Source organism: Cervus elaphus, chromosome 22, assembly GCF_910594005.1.
Source record: "Cervus elaphus chromosome 22, mCerEla1.1, whole genome shotgun sequence".
NCBI classification, from domain to species: Eukaryota; Metazoa; Chordata; class Mammalia; order Artiodactyla; family Cervidae; genus Cervus; species Cervus elaphus.
Window position 1 is genome coordinate 45,149,534 of NC_057836.1, and position 16,196 is coordinate 45,165,729.

The following is a 16,196-nucleotide window of genomic DNA, read 5'->3' on the forward strand; positions in this document are numbered from 1 at the left end:
GTCACTTCTGCTTGAGGCAACCCGAGAAGTTCACCAGCAGTCCAGCTACAGGACTCTCAGACTGTGGGAACTTGATTCTCCATTTCTTCATCCGTGAAACGGAGCCCACACTCTTAGAGCTGGTGTGAGAGTTCAACAGGAAAGGCGTAGACCTTGCGAGCACAGTGCCTGGCACATGCTCAGACCCCCGTCTGCAGAGGCTCTTTGCTCAGGAACCAAAGAGGAGACAGGGCCAGCTCTCCATTGTAGACTTCTCAGAGTCACCAGGACACTGGTTTTCTGATAAAAGCCCTCCATTTGGAGAGAAAAATATCTGTTTTCAGGTGGAGATAAGCCGAGGTAGAAAAGCGCAGCGTGCTCTCAGCCCTTGCTACGAACTTCTGCATCCACCTAATGGCAGTGACCATCAAGGCCGGCCCTCCTCATGTGGACTAAAGGCACTAGTTCCGTCCCTGCCAGCAGGGCTAAGTCTAGAGGGATCTGATCAGATGGGATGGGGGGAAGGGCATGGACAGAGTGGCTGAAGGGTGGCCTTAGGCCCCCCTTCCAGGTATCATGGGAGCAGAACAGGAAACAGTGGCTCTACAGGTGAGGTCACGGATGGCTTCTCAGCGGAGGTGATGCCAGGTTTGGGCTTTGCAGAAAGCATTTCTCCTGGTTGAATACAGCAGGTATCCCTGACAGAAGAACCTAGAAGTGTGAGCGAATCCTAGAAGCCACCTGGACGTGGCCCTCAGCAACAGAGTATGAACAGTATGCACTGAGGAACTGGTCTGCTCTAGGACTGCACCACATCCTAGAGGCATGAAGGTGAATGAGGCAGGCAGCCTGTGAGTGTGGGGTTTGGAGGGGTGAGAAGATGGAAATGAGGGTGGGGGAGAGTGATTTGCCAAAGGACTCACAGTGTGTGGGGTGACAGGTCTTCCTTCATGGAGTCTGAGACAGAGTGGACTGTGTCAAGAAGGTTGTGGAATGTCAGGACTGGGCTTCTTTCTCTAAAGGGGTCAGCTGGAGGTGGAAATAGTCCCAGGGCGGGGCCTGGTGAGCAGGGTGTTTGTTTGACTTGAACCACTCAGAAGTGAGGGTTTTGCTTTCAGTTTTGCTTCCCAGAGCATATCTGGGCCCAGAGGGTGTTTGAGGTCATTGCAGAGACACACAGCCAGCGGCTGCATCTGCACAGATGTGAACATCTGGATCTTGTTCACACTCAGCCAGAGGAGGACGCCTGGGTAGGCAGGGGGGAGGGACCCTGCCGTTCTCCCCGTCCTCTGGATGAATGTCTGAAAAAGCATGATGTCACTAGTTGACAGAAGGGAACTGGAAGCTCAGAGAGGTGAGGCCATGGCCGGGGCAGCAGGTGAAGCAGGGGCAGAGCCTGGAGGTGGAGGCAGGTGTGTCTGAGGGCTTCCTCCCAGCCGAGGGCCCCTGAACATAGCAGAGGGAGGGCGGCACCCATCCCGATGGGCTCACTCAGGACGTGGACCCCTGAGACGTGAGCGGTGAGCCCAGGAGGAAGGTGGGTGTTGGGGGTGCTCAGTACTTTAGGAAACTGGAGGAAGCAGAAGGGTGGAGGAGGACAGGGGAGTCAAAGCCTCTCTCCTATGACCTGGCCACCATGAAGCTGCCCCCAGGGTACTGGCTGGGGCTGATGGGGGAAAGGGGATTTCTTTTCAGTTACAAGGAATCAAGGTTTGTTGAAAAACCCTGCCTCTGAGTGGAGGCTCAGTGCCAGGCCCTGGGGGAGCCTGCGGCCTGAAAAGAGACAGGAAACCAACCAGGGAGTCAAAAGGCGTTGGCTTCCTGTGTTCGCCGGGCCCTCTGCTCAGGCTGTGGGTGATGGGAGGTCCTGTGGGGAAGATGGCCCTGCTGGAAGAAGTGAGAAGGGCTCACTGCACAAGGCCCACATGCAGTCCCAGTGTGGCAATATTAAGATAAAAATCCAAACTCTACAGACATCAGTATAACAGGAGGGGCATGAGCTTAGATCTATGTTTTATACCAGCAGAGACAACCCTAGAAACTTAGTGTTGTTAAAACCACATTCCCACCCCTCCTTCCTACCCATGTCCAAAGGCCTGGTCTTGGCCTCCTCTCTGCCCACAGAGAGCTGTGTGATCCAGGGCAAGCTACCTCCTGGGGAACTGGTTGCTCTATTCTATTACTAAGGTTTTAAAAGCTGATTTCTATTTTTCCCTGTGGGTGCAGATGTTTTTTCTAACCTGGTTTACGGTGTCCTTGGCAATTATAATTTCCAAGAGTCCAGTAGGTCAGAATTTCCTTTATATCTTGTGAAATGTGTGTATTTAGAAAGGTTTCCTCAAATCAATGTTATTTTTAATGCTTCCTTCAGTCCCTTCAGTTTTTTCTCTCTGGTTTACATTGGATACTTTTGAATGATTGATTGATTAGGATCTTTAGTTTCTTCTCCACCTCTTCTCCATTCTCTTCCTCTTTGTCCCCCTTCTACCCTCCCTCCCTTTCTAACTTTCACAGGGCGACCTGGGCTTGTGCTGCGTCACTGAGAAGCTGGTTGTTTCATGTCCCCAGAAGGGGTCCCACCCCTCATATTTTGGCCAGGCTATGCCCAGGAGGGCGGACGGTGCCCAGAGGTCCTGGATAGGAGGAGCAGCAGAGAACAGACAGGGCCCCTGATGATGTGGGTAGGGTTCTCAGACCTGGGGAAACTGAGCAATAAGAGAACCATGACCAGGAAAGTGTGACCTTCAAGAGGAGCTGGAGAGGAACTGGGAGAAGGTGGCAGGGGGAGGCTAGGAGCTGGGCCTCCAGGGACAAGTAACCCGTCACATAGTGAGGCCAGTGGGGAAACACGTTTCATGGGGAGGGGCAGCCTGTGCCAAGTGAGGAGTCAGAGTCCTGCAGCAGGCCCTGTGGAGACAGACAGTGTGAGGAAGACAGGAGCTGGGGCAGTCGGGAGGGTCTGGGTGCTGGACTAGGGACTTTCTTAATGCCCCTTTCCCTTCCCAGGGAGCATGACTTCAGGCACATGAGGGAGATGGTTGGGGAGAATCTGTCTGCCCATGAGGAGGGGAGGGATGCATGACTGGCCATGCAGCTGGGCAGGGACAGGCTTCTCTGGAGTCCTCTCCTCTCCCACCAACAGCCTTTCCAGAAAAGGACCAATCAGAACTAACAGAGGAGGATGCCCTGGACGGAATCAAGCAGAGGAAGCACTGACCAAGTCCACACCCAGCTGAGGCCCCAGACAAGGGTCAGGACCAGGCCAAGAATGGGAGGGAAGGACAGAAGGATGAGTCCAGTGTTCGACGCATTTACAATTGTTTGTCATCATCCAGGAGCCGGCCCTTCTGCCTGATCCCTCCTCTTCTTTCTGACTTGACTCTCTTCTCATGTTTCATGATCTCAATAGGCTTCCCTGGCTCCTCGGATCTTCCACCTTCTGGACAGAGAAGGAGGCAGGGGGCCGGCCAGTTCTCCTCCCCATCCTCTTGGAAGAGGGCAGGCCTTTGTGAATTCTCTCCCATCCACATGACACTGCCCCCACCCTCGCCACCAGGCACACTTCCTAAACACAAGCTGATGGTCACTCTTCCTGAGGGAGAGCTGTGGGCATCGCAGAGGAAGGGGTAGAAAGAAAGATTCTAGGAGTAGAGCTTAGGTAAGGGGATTGGGGGGAAGCTCTAAGGAAATGGGGTGCTCTAGATTGGGTGCTGCAGAGAATGGGGGGCAGCACTACCACGGGGTCTCTGTTACTCCATCAGTGGAGAGGGGAGACCAGAGCGAGGATAAAGCTGTAATGGGTAAAGAAGGAGCAGTCGTGCTTTTCAGCCAAGGGAGGGGGCGAGGTGTGGGTGAGGGCGCAGTGATGGGTGTTTGCTGTCTCCTCACTCCTGCTCTCAGGGTGACCTTGTGTGAGGCTGGATTTCTGTGAGAGCCTTTGCATCCAACAGGAGAAGAGCATCGCCCTGTTGTGACACCAGGTCAGACTCGGGATGTCAGGGGTTCTTTCTTTCTCAATCCTTTATAAACATTCACGTAAATAAACAGAGAGGAATATACCCATAGACATCAAGACTCCTCTTATTATTAAATTCAATTAACACAGAATATTCCCATCACATTCACTCTTCTTTGCACCATAGAGACAAAAGAAAGGCACCCGCTCAGATGTGACCAGCTCTTCACAGCCTCATGGATGCAGCCCTCCCAGCTCCTCTGTCCATGGACTTCCCAGCAAGAGTCCTGGAGTGGGCAACCATTTCTTTCTCCAGGGGATCCTCCCTGCCCAGGGATCGATCCCATCTCTCTTTCGCCTTGCGTCCCCTGCATAACCACTAGCATTCTTTTTAACTTTTATCTTTCTCTTTCTGACCACACTTTTCTAAAGTCCTCTCATTTGAATATTATCATGAACTCATGGCCTTTCACAAACTCAGCCTGTCTAAATGAAACGTATTCATAGCAATCATTATCTTTTATTATTATTATTATTATATGTGGATGCCCCCTTATGACTGCTTCTCTGATCATCTTCAAGAGCATCCTTGCCTTTGCAGGAGCAGAGATGCTGGCCTGTGGGATTCACCTCCCCGGTAAGGGGTCTTCCTTCCTTTGAGGGGACGGAAGCCCTTGGGTGCACATGTGGGTGGGCAAGATGCTGCTGGACAATATCTGCTTACAGTCCACTCATGCTTTTCAGTCAAGCATGTTCACTCTCAGTGTTATTGTTTAACTCTGTTTTCATGCCTACTTTACTAGAGAACTAGGTTATTTTGGGGGGCTCCAAAATCACTGCAGATGATGATTGCAGCCATGAAATTAAAGGATGTTTATTCCTTGGAAGGAAAGTTATGACCAACCTAGATAGCATATTAAAAAGCAGAGACATTACTTTACTAACAGAGGTCCATCTAGGCAAGGCTATGGTTTTTCTACTGGTCATGTATGGACGTAGAATTGGACTGTGAAGAAAGCTGAGCACCGAAAAATTGATGCTTTTGGACTGTGGTGTTGGAGAAGACTCTTCAGAGTCCCTTGGACTGCAAGGAGATCCAACCGGTCCATCCTAGAGGAGATCACTCCTGGGTGTTCATTGGAAGGACTGACGCTGAAGCTGAAACTCCATAACTTTGGCCACCTCTTGCGAAGAGTTGACTCATTGGAAAAGACCCTGATGCTGGGAGGGATTGGGGGCAGGAGGAGAAGGGGAGGACAGAGGATGAGATGGCTGGATGGCAACACCAACTCGATGGACATGAGTTTGAGTAAACTCCAGGAGTTTGTGATGGACAGGGAGGCCTGGCATGCTGTAATTCGTGGGGTCACAAAGAGCCAGACACAACTGAGCGACTGAACTGACTGAATGAGTTTCATCAACACAAACATGTGTCCTACACTGACAGTTGTCACAGCAGGAGCCACATACTTCTTGTTGGCATTTAATTCAGCTGCTTCCATCACCTTTAAGGTGGTGGCACTAGAAATCACCCCAATCTTGGAGGTTATTGACTACTATAAAAAGTGACATCTGTCATCTTAGAGGTAAAACAATCCAGTCCTACGAGCATATGGTTAAGACAGATCAATTTGTACACAGGGTTCTGCTCATTCCTTCCAAGGAAAAGCTTCTTCTTTAGATAGTTAATCAATCTCTTTAAATGATATTACTGCTTTGGGAAGTGAAATAGTGTGAGAATGTGTGCGCAGGAGACAGGAACCTGGATTTGGATTCTGGCTCTAGCACTAGCTGGGTGCTTAGAGGAAATTACTTAACCTCTCTGAGTGTCAGTTTCCTTTCTTATAGGATCATTGTGAGCACTAAAAGGAAGTGAATTCATACCAAGCAATTGGGAAGGTGGCTGGTGCAAAGTGGGAAGTCATCAACCACAATCACTAATAAGTAGTAGGTATTGCATTTTGCTTTTTCTTGACTTAAATTTGATACTATTTATTTATTTTTATTAGGAAAAATAAGGATTTCATTTATTTCTATACTTTCTATTATACCTGTCCCCTTCTTCTTCTTATATCATTATTCCACTAATTGTATATCCTCTGTTAGGAAGCTTTGCACTTGTAAGCACTTTATTTACATCTTTGCTTCCTATGCTCTCGACTGGACTTACTATTTCTTGATTCCCAGCTTTGTAAACTGAGATATTAATCCTCCTCCTCCCTTCAGTGCTTTGGCTCCCAAGTTCTAGAAGTGTATTTCGATTTTTAAATTAACAAGTACATTTTCTTCACATATTTAAATACTCTGTTTAATTTAAAAGATAAAGGTTATTCTATAATGACTATAAATGAAAGAAAACTAAGATTTTTGAATCACTATATTATACCTCTGTGAGTTGTATCATATTATATATGTTAATATTATTTCAGTTTTAAAATAGTCTCCAAAGGACTTGGACATAGATATATTTACCTTAGGATTTTTTTAAAAATCACACAAAAGAGTTTACATTTTTTGTGATATTGTAATACATTTTTAAGAGCTAACGTGTACCATATAGCTGCACATGCTTCTCAGCTGTTCAGTTCAATTCAGTCATTCAGTCGTGTCCGACTCTGTGACCCCATGAACTGCAGCACACTAGGAGTCCCTGTCCATCACCAACTCCTGGAGCCTAACCCAAACTCATGTCCATTGAGTCGGTGATGCCATCCAACCATCTCATCCTCTGTCGTCCCCGTCTCCTCCTGTGCTTTACTTTTCCCTGATGTTTTTCACTGTCTTCATCTTCACCCCTTGCACTGTTTCTCTTCAACATTTCCTCCATTTCTTTCCAACTGTGCCTCATGTGATATCGAGCCCCTTGTCCCCACAGACTCTGGACTTCTTATCCCATTCTGGACTGGTTTCTCTCTAGGTCTGCTGCACGCCCAGCTGGGATCCATGGATTCCCTTCCCACTGGATTGATGTTCCTGATTCCTGGATCCCACGTCTGTCTCTCTCATGGGTATCCTTTACCTTCCTTCATAATTAAACAAAGATGTAATCTATTTTTTTTCCTGCATCTCATTGTCAAGTAACCTTCTAAAAGTCTGGTGAAGAGTGAAGGATGCTGTGACTATGGGATGGAATGTGGGGTTGATGAGCTTGTCCCCTGCTCTCCCCTCAGATTCCCTCTCATCTTGCTCCCTCTCTGAGGCTCTGCCGAGAAGACCATTCTTCTCTCCTGTGAACAAAGTCCCTGTTTCTACATCTCTACTGCACTCCTCTTTATTCATCTATCACTTTTCCGTTCAGTGAGTCTTCAAATATTTGTTAAACACTCTGGTCTCCTATTGTTCCCATGCTTGTTTTTATTAGCAGCAGAGGGAAGAGAGGCAGGCTATGGGTTCTTGACCCAGTGAGTGGGGTCAAACCAGTGTACCAAAGGCAAGACTTCTGAACTTAGGTAAGTCAGGTAACACCTATGTGTCAGCTTCCTTATTTGTAAATGAGGATACAATGGTACACATCTCAAAAGCTAATGGAATAACATATGAGGTACCATTGGTAAAGTTTCGGAGGCGACACCAATGCAGAGCAACAATCACAAACACAAGTTGCTCTTATCTGTGAAAGTGAAAGTTGCTCAGTCATGTCTGACTCTTTGTGATCCCTTGGATTACATAGTACATGGAGTTCTCCAGTCCAGAATACTGGAGTGGGTAGCCGTTCCCTTCCCCAGGGGATCTCCCACCCCAGGAATTGAACCCACGTCTCCTGATTTGCAGGTGGATTCTGTACCCATTAAGCCACAAGGGAATCCCAAGTGAAGATGTTTCCACTCGATTTTGAACTGAGCACTTTTGCGTGTTAGGTGAATGTGATAAGCACTACACTATGGAAACCACAGACTCTTACCAGTAGAGGGTATTATACCAATATATACATTTACCATCATTTCAGTCAAGTCTCAGGGGAGTAGTTCACAGATGCTCTTTTGCTTTCTTAAAAATTGTAGCTAAATGTCATCAACACTAACTTTCCTTCCTCATCTTCCATGGCAAGACAATCACATGCAGAACCAAAATAAATTATTTAATGATAAAGATACGATCTTTTTTTTAAAGAAAGACCACTGAGAATGCATATATCTGAAAGGATGAACACCCTCATATACTATAACTGTGAACATAAATTGCTACAGTTTCTTTGCATAGCACTTGGCTCTAGGTATGGAAATTTGTTAGGTGTTGATGCCATCTGATCTTAATTCTACTTCTAGATATAGCTTAAGGATACAGTCTCAGATGTAGTTGAAGTTTTATACAAGTTGAATATTCTTTGCACTATTATTTACATAAAGGATTAGAAGCTACATCAAGTCCAATATTCAGGAGGGGAAAGCAAGGAGGAAAGAAAACCTGCAGGTGTTCTCTGCCACTCAGAGCAGGGAGACAGGAATTGGGGCAGGGCTGATGGGACTCCAGGCCCTTGTGGGAAAAAGGCTCTTGCAGAAGCAAGGAGGACCTGGGCTGTGGGAGCTGTATCACCAGGAACTTTATCAAGGAGAGACTTGAGCACAGGGAGCTCATCATTTTGGAACAAAAAGAGTCATTTACCAATTAACATATATCCACAAATAAATATTTTTGTATAATAGAGGGAGTAGAGCATAGTCATCACAAATGTGTGGTTTGCATCAGAAAGACTCGGGTTCCAGTCCAGACTTTGGCACCAGCATGAAAACTTGGACTGAGCTAAGTTTATGTGAGCTTCAGGAGCCTGCATGTCAAGGACTCTGGATCAATATTATCATTAATATTAGTTATTACCAATTTGAAAACACAGGTGTCCCAACCTCACTTCATTTCCAGAGTATCACCTCCTATATGTTCTTCTAGTCTCTGGTTTGATCGTTCCTGTAACTTCACAGATGCCTGTCTCCTGTCTGATAAACTTCTCCTTGTGCCCCAACAGGAGAGCAGGACTCTGATGTGGCTTGGAAGGAGCTGTAGGAGGTAAATGACATAGCTGAACTAACAACCAGTGAGCCCAGGAGACAGAGAACCACACTGCACTAAGTCCCTGGAGGCACTGGTGGCCGTCCAAGGGGAACCTGCCAGATAACTTGTGCCTCGCTGCTCCCTGAAGCCACTGCACCCTCACAGTGGAGCTCACAGTCTGTTTTCTCTTCCTCAGGGGTGAGGTCACACTGCTTCCAGCCTGATGCAGACAAGGAGTTGAAGAGAGGTCACTGGGAGCCCGTGCTTCCACCATGAGCTCAGAAAACTTCGGACACTGCTCAGGTAGTCAGCTGCCTCTTCTCTGGAAAGTTCCTACTTGTGCCCCAGTTTTGAGGGTGGCATTTCCAGGCTGGGTTAAACTCCAGAGTAATCAAGAACCACAAAGAGGATGGATAGGCATCCTTGAGCTTCCAAGAGAGACCAGGAGATTCCCCTCACCCTGGGGTCTGCCCACATCCTCCTTCCTGGCCCTCTCCTCAGGATCCATGACCAAGGTGCTGACTTTCTGCCTCTCCCATCATCCAGCAAGTGACTCAGAACAGAGGCCAGGAGAGCACACACGGAGAATGGACAGCAGATGGGAGTCCCCGAGGCAAGGCAGGCCTGGGAGAGGAGGTCCTCCAGCATCACTGGAGCTTCTCCTGCTCTCTCTCTTGGCTCTAGCCTCCTGCTGCTCCCAGAACCTGAGGTATCACCACAGAAGCTGTTTCCTCCAGCTCTTGCCCAGCCACCAGCCCAGCCACTCTGTGAGGGTCAGTGGACCCTGCACTGAACCCTAGTCTGGCCTTTCCTGCCTCCCAGCTAGAGGGGAGGGGCAATGGGGATCACATCTGGCTCCACCCCTCCTCCACGTGGTTGATCCCCTCCCCTGCCCATCCTAGAGTCTGTGGTCAGGAGCAGGAATCCTCTCATATGGTAGTTTTACTCAATGGCATGTGGTCTTAAAGTCTTTTTTAAAATTAGGCAACACGAGTTTGTAATGTTTTCCAAGTTTCATGTGTACATTATATTTCTACTTCTATATACACAACTGCATGCTCACCACCAAAAATGAGTTGCAAAGAATCCCCATTGTGTGCTATAGAGTAGAATGAACAAACCACAGGAGTTTTAAATGTAAGGAGGATTCAATGTCATGTACAACAAATGTCTGACACTTGACCTTGGATTCAACCTCAGAGCTTTCGGTTCTGTGGCCTTCGGCTGTCCATTCTCCTGTCTGAGTTTCACTCAGTTTCACTCAGTTTCACTGAGTTCCTCTTCTGTGAAATAAGAACAATTCCTCTTTGTGTGGATTTATTAAGAAACACATTTTATATCAAGTCCCAGCCCCACATATATATATAGCCTGGCCACCAATATATTACCTGCAATTCCATAACTCCAGATCTCTGAAATCAGACAGGGATTTTGATAACTCTTTGAGGATAATTACCCTGCAGTGATCTGAGGCTATTTATAGTCATTACATTCTTTATCACATTTAACATGAGTATTCAATTGTTTCACTGCCCAAACATGAAAGGATTCATTTATAGGGTGCTGTAAGTCTATTCTAGAAGTGATAAATAACAAATCACACTTGCTCTTTCTTCTCTTTCTGTGTGTGTGTTCAATTGCTCAATCATGTCCATCGCTTTGCAACCACATGGACTGCAGCCTGCAAGCCTCCTCTATCCATGGGATTCTCCAAACAAGAATATTCAGTGGCTTGCCATGCCCCCCTTCAAGGGTTCTTCCTGACACAGGAATCAAACCGCATCTCTTACATCTCCCGCATTGGTGGGCAGGTTCCTTACCAGTAGAACTCCTTCAGAATCCCACATAGGACCTCATTTCACCTAACCTCCTTACAAGCCCCATGTTCAAAAAGGTCACCAGGTGGTTAACTCTTCAACAAAAATTGGGGGGTGGGGGGACAGCCCATCCATAACCCTGGGGGATCTCACCAAGAGCACCACAGGTGATTGCTGCTAGCAAGATGAATTTTAACTACTTTATACTCAATAACGTTTATGTTCCACCACAAATTCTTCTAATCTTATTCCCTTGTCTTTCATCTAGATATTGAGATCTTTTTGGAGGAGGTCATTGAATGTCTCTGGGACAAACTCAGCAGAGAGCAACTAGGACTCCTACTGAATGAACTCCTGAAGAAACTTAAGACTGAGGACAGATTGTCCAGGTAACCTGCACAGGTGCCCCAGGAAGGTCACCCATGTCCCCCAGCACCAGGCTAGCTTCCTCCTGGCAGGCACACCTCCTCCAGGAAGGACCCTATTGTTGGGGTCAAGGGTGTTCCTTCTCAAGATCCCATTAGGAATGTTTCCTCCATGTCATTTGCTGACAGTGCATCATCTGAGGTTGAGAAGAGATGAAACCTGCGAGGAAGGCACAGGTTATGTGACCTTGGAAAAGTTACTGAACTACTCTTTGCTTTAGTTTCTTCATCTTTTCATTTTTATTGTGAGGACACTGAGATCATGTATGTAAAGTGCTTCCCATAATGCTTGACACAGAGTAAGTACTCAGTCAATACAAACACTTCAAAAATTGTTGGGAAGAGACAGGGCTCAAGGGTCTTCTTTCTGGTGATGAGAACCAAGCAGAATGTCCTTTGGGACAAGTTAGAAAATCCTCACACCACCATTTGTGTCCTGGGCTTCTGCCTGCAGGCTTTCTATTCCCCATGTTAGGAACTGTACCAACCCTGCAGGAATTCTGCTGGCCCATAAGGCAAAGAGGCTAAAGAGGAACTGGAGGAGTCTGTGCGATCCTGGATCTAGCCCTGCCCAACTCCTGGGCCTGTGGGTTTAAGACTTTGAATCTCAGATCTGTCCTGTGTCCATTGGGAATAGCAATTCAATCTGATAGATTATGGTGATGGCCTCAGAGTGAACCGCAGGGTCACAGGTTGGGAAGCAAGTGCAATCATCTTGTCCAAAGGACCAGGGAGGCCTGGACCAGGGTCAGACTCAGGGGTCAGGGTGAAGCAGAGGATCCAGTTTGGAAGACTTGTATGGAGGCTTGGGCAGCAGGACCAGGACTAGAGTGAGGAGAGTGGGCCTTAAGGACACAAAACTGAGAGGACTGACCCTAGCAGAGGTCGCCTGAGAGGGAGGGGGGCACATTTCTTCCCTCTCTGATGGGATCCTCTCATGCTTGGCTAGAGGGTCCTGGGTGACTGTGTCTGCACACTCTGCAGACTGTGTCTGCTACTCTGTGAGTAGCAAGGGACCTGGCTGCTCACACCATCCGGGACCATCTTCTAAGCTACGTGGAGTCCACCTAACAGTGGAAGGCCATGCTCAGTGAGCCCTCCAGAGTCACAGTGAGTGGCTGCGACTGTGTGTCATTAGAGGGATTCCTAGGAGCTTCACACATCCCCACCCAAGAGGAAATGCTTCCTCCACCAGATGTGCAAGTGCAGGTTCCTGAGGCTCAGCCGTTCAGATGGGTGTTTCCTCAAGTCCCTTGAATCTTTAGAGGTTCCACAAAGTTGCACATGGCCTGGGCTGCAGGCAGGTGGAGCTGTCGCCAGGTAAATTGTGAGTTAGATAGGTGACCCCTGAGCCATTGAGGGTGCTGGGTGACATTTCAGTGAGGTGAGCTGGAGAGTCCAAGGGAAACAAGGGCTCATAGCACATCTCCTGCTTCCCTGTCAACTGGGGCAGTGGGTGGTTCCAGCGACCTTCTGCTGAGAAGGTCAAGGGCACAATGCTTAGAAGACAGCAGATGGCAGACCAAATGATTATAAGGTGCCTTCGAGCTCTGACTTTTGGGGTTTAAAAAATTATAAGTCATAGAGACAGCCAATCTACAAAGTATAAAGGCACAGTGCCCAGGACTGCCCTTACTTTGACTTCAGTGGCAAATTTAGGGGATCCCCAAAACAACTCTCAGGTTCAAGAATTCCCTATAGAATGGACAGGACTCACTGAAAGCTTCATGATCCCAGCTACAGTTTACTACAGGGAAGGAGAAAAGTGCCCACCAGTCAGAGGGCAGAGTCTGGGCAGGTTTCACAGACAAAGCTCCCATTGTCCTCAGGACACGTTACTGACCTGCATTCAGTGTGTGACAAGATGCACGGAGTACTGCCCATTAGGGATTCTGACCTTGCTTAAAAGCCAAGTTACCCTGACCTGTCATCTCCAGCCCCTCCTGGAAGTCACACTCGTGCCCTAGTGTCCAGCTCTACGAGATGCAGAACTGACACCATGAGACCCACAGACCTTGAGTCACTCGTCAGCTTGTCAGACTGATGCATAGCCAAAGGCCCAGGCAGGCAAGGACATGCTTATCAGTCGGAATTCTACGGGCTTAGGGACCACTTCCCGGTAGCCAAGGGCAAAGACCAGGGAGACTTCTCACTACACACCGAGGCCCTCAAATGAAGTTTTTCTCCTCCAGTGCTACGTGTCTTTATATATCTGTGGAGTTCCCACTCCAAAAACTCTTTTGAAGTGATGGTGTTGACCCACCTGTGAGACTTCTTCACCACATAACTTTTCTCTGGCTGAGCCATATGGCCTGGGGATCCTCATTCACCAACCAGGGATTGAGTCAAGGCCAGCAGTGGGAGTGGAGAGTTGTAACCTATGGACCACCTGGGAATTCTCTCAAATATCTCTCTTAAGTTTGCCAGTATCCTAAGGTGACTTTTGCTTACCTATGCCAAGTTTAGCTATGTCAAGATGCAGCATCTATAAAGTATGAAACATGTTTAAGGTTGAAAGAGGACATTTTACATTTATAAAATTCTTTTCTAATTGATTATAGCAACATATCTGTATTTATGCAGAATAGGTATTATGCAGCCAATTTTACAGGCAAGCAAACTGCCTTTCTAATCCCTTGACCTTCATTGTTACAGGGAAGACGCGGATGAACTACACAAATATCTGAAGGAATTGAAAAGAGCCTTGGTTGAGGAGGACCAGGAAAGACTCACCAAAGAGGAACTGGACAGGAGGAGGTTTCTGATTAAGTTTCCTCAGGTGAAACGGCAGCTGGAGGAGTTCATAGGCAAGTTCCATAAGCTCGCAGACAAGGTTGACAAGGTGCATAAGGGATGTACCATCTCCAACGTGATGACCCACAGCACCGGTGCTGTGTCTAGTATTCTGACCATTGTTGGCCTGGCTCTGGCACCCGTGACAGCGGGGGCCAGTGTGGTGCTCTTGGCCACAGGGATAGGGCTGGGAGCAGCAGCAGCTGTGACCGGTGTGTCCACCAGTATCATCGAACATGTGAAGAGGTCATCAGCAGAAACCGAAGCCAGTCGTATGATGTCAAGTGTCGTCAAGAAATGGAAGGTTCTTCTAGAGGTACTCAAGAGCAACCCCCACATTGTTGAGACAACAGAGGAAATCACAGAAATTGTACAATGCATTGAAATGAAAATCTGTACCCTGGAGACAGGCAAAGACAACTCTGGCTCTGCAGCCAGTGCAAACAATTACATGAGTGCTGGGAGGATCTCAGTCCCAGCTATCGAGCAGATACAGGCAGGTTTCAAAGCCACAGCTTCAACAATAACCAAAGGAGCCCGGATCATGGGTTTGGCCACTGCAGGGGTCTTCCTTCTGGTGGATGTGGCCTTCCTGGTGAGGGAGTCAAAGCACTTGCACAATGGTGCCAAGACAGTAACAGCTAAAAGTCTGAGGGATCAGGCACGGGATTTTGAGAAGAAGTTGGAGGAGCTTACCCAGATCTATGAGAGTCTGCAGGAGGCCGTGATTTAGCCATTCCCAGAGCAGTGCGGGGTCCAGGGACACGTGAGGGGCTAACGTGCAGAGGTACCTTGTTAAAGGGAAAGAGGGAGGCCACATTAATGAAGCTGGGGGTTAGGAATTTGGCATTTCTGTGGTTGAGCACAGCAGTGCAGGGATGGATGTAGGTGATGGATGAGGAGAGAGAAGGAAGGGGCCTGAAGCCTAGATTAAGGGAGGAGGGGGCACGAGAGAATGAGAGGCAGGGAGAAACCACTTTTTTTTCATACTAAGAACATTTTATTTTGTGCTGGAATATAGCCGATTAACAGTGTTGTGATAGTTTCAGGTGAACTGCAAAGCGACTCAGTCATACACGTACATGCATCCATTTCCCCCCAAATTCTGCTCCCATCAGAAACCACTTACTTTGGACTATTGATAACCCTGGAGGCAGAATAAAGGGAGAGGCAGGCGAACTAGGTATGAGAGGCCAGGTATACGAATGGGTTGACAATGGGAGAAAGTCAGAGAGTTAGGATTGTTGGGATCCAGAAGGAGCAGGGGCTCCTCTATCGCCCTCCCCAGGCTGTGATGTTCCAGCAAGAAGAGTCTTCCCCTGCTGGTGGTCTCTGGACCTTTCCTCCAACATCAACTCACCTTTGGCCTTAGCTGATGTATCTTACTTAGGCAGTGACTTATTTTGTTTGTTTGTTTTATTGAAGGATAATTGATTTAAAATATTCTGTTAATTCCAGGTATACAGCAAAGTGATTCCATCATACAGGTATCTATGTATTTATCTGGGCTTCCCAGGTGGTAAAGAATGTGTCTGTTAAGCAGAGACACAGGTTTGATTCCTGGGTAGAGAAGATTCCCTGGAGTAGGAAATGACACCCCATTCCAATATTCTTGTTTGGAAAATCCCATAGACAGTGGGGCCTGGCATGCTACAGTCCATGGGGTTGCAAAGAGTCAGACACAACAGAACATCTGAGCATGTGTATATCTATATTCTTTTTTATTCATTTCCATTATAGTTTACTACAAGATATTGAATACTGTTCCTATGCTACTGCAGCAGGAAGGCACTTGTTCATCTGGTGTGTATCTGTTAATCCCATCTCCTAATTTGTGTATCCCAAAAAAACTTTGATAAAATGTTCACTATCTATGTCTATGAGTCTATTTCTATTCTGTAAGTAAGTTCATTTGTGCTATTTTCTGGATTCTACATATAAGTTAATATCACATCTTTGTCTTTGTCTGACTTACTTCACTCAGTATAATAATGTCTAGATCCATACATATTGTTACAGATAATATTATTTCATTCTTTTTTATGCCTGAGTAGTATTCCATGGTATGTATAAGTGTACCACATTTGCTTTATTCATTAATCTGTCAACAGACATTTAGGTTAATATAATGTCTTGGCCGTTATGAATAGTACTGCTATGAACATCAGGGTACACGTATCTTTTCAAATTAGAGCTTTACTTTTTTCTAGATATATGCCCAGAACTGGGATTGCTAAATCA

At 47.2% G+C, this 16,196-nt stretch overlaps 1 protein-coding gene across 14 annotated transcripts; it reads left to right on the plus strand.

Annotated features, from left to right (window-relative positions):
• The first annotated feature begins 1,101 nt into the window (after positions 1-1,101).
• Positions 1,102-15,906, plus strand: LOC122680083 (apolipoprotein L3-like). Of its 14 annotated transcripts, none has more exons than XM_043880993.1 (8): positions 1,150-1,229; positions 4,122-4,226; positions 4,536-4,571; positions 5,783-5,881; positions 8,895-8,935; positions 9,117-9,223; positions 11,006-11,126; positions 13,818-15,906. In XM_043880993.1, the coding sequence occupies exons 6-8, from the start codon at positions 9,193-9,195 to the stop codon at positions 14,686-14,688; spliced, it is 1,023 nt and encodes a 340-aa protein (XP_043736928.1). In that variant the 5' UTR covers positions 1,150-1,229; positions 4,122-4,226; positions 4,536-4,571; positions 5,783-5,881; positions 8,895-8,935; positions 9,117-9,192; the 3' UTR covers positions 14,689-15,906. The 14 variants fall into 14 exon arrangements, with proteins under 14 accessions (XP_043736924.1, XP_043736922.1, XP_043736927.1 ...); XM_043880994.1 differs by lacking the exon at positions 4,122-4,226 and adding an exon at positions 3,122-3,229 and having other exon boundaries at positions 1,152-1,229; XM_043880989.1 differs by lacking the exon at positions 4,122-4,226 and having other exon boundaries at positions 1,102-1,229; positions 5,783-5,885.
• The last annotated feature ends 290 nt before the right edge of the window (positions 15,907-16,196 follow it).

Coding starts and splice junctions, on each gene's coding strand:
- LOC122680083 (XM_043880989.1), top strand. CDS start 9,193: ATGAGCTCAGAAAACTTCGGACACTGCTCAG. Junction 9,224..11,005: donor AAACTTCGGACACTGCTCAG/GTAGTCAGCTGC, acceptor TCTTTCATCTAG/ATATTGAGATCTTTTTGGAG. Junction 11,127..13,817: donor ACTGAGGACAGATTGTCCAG/GTAACCTGCACA, acceptor TCATTGTTACAG/GGAAGACGCGGATGAACTAC.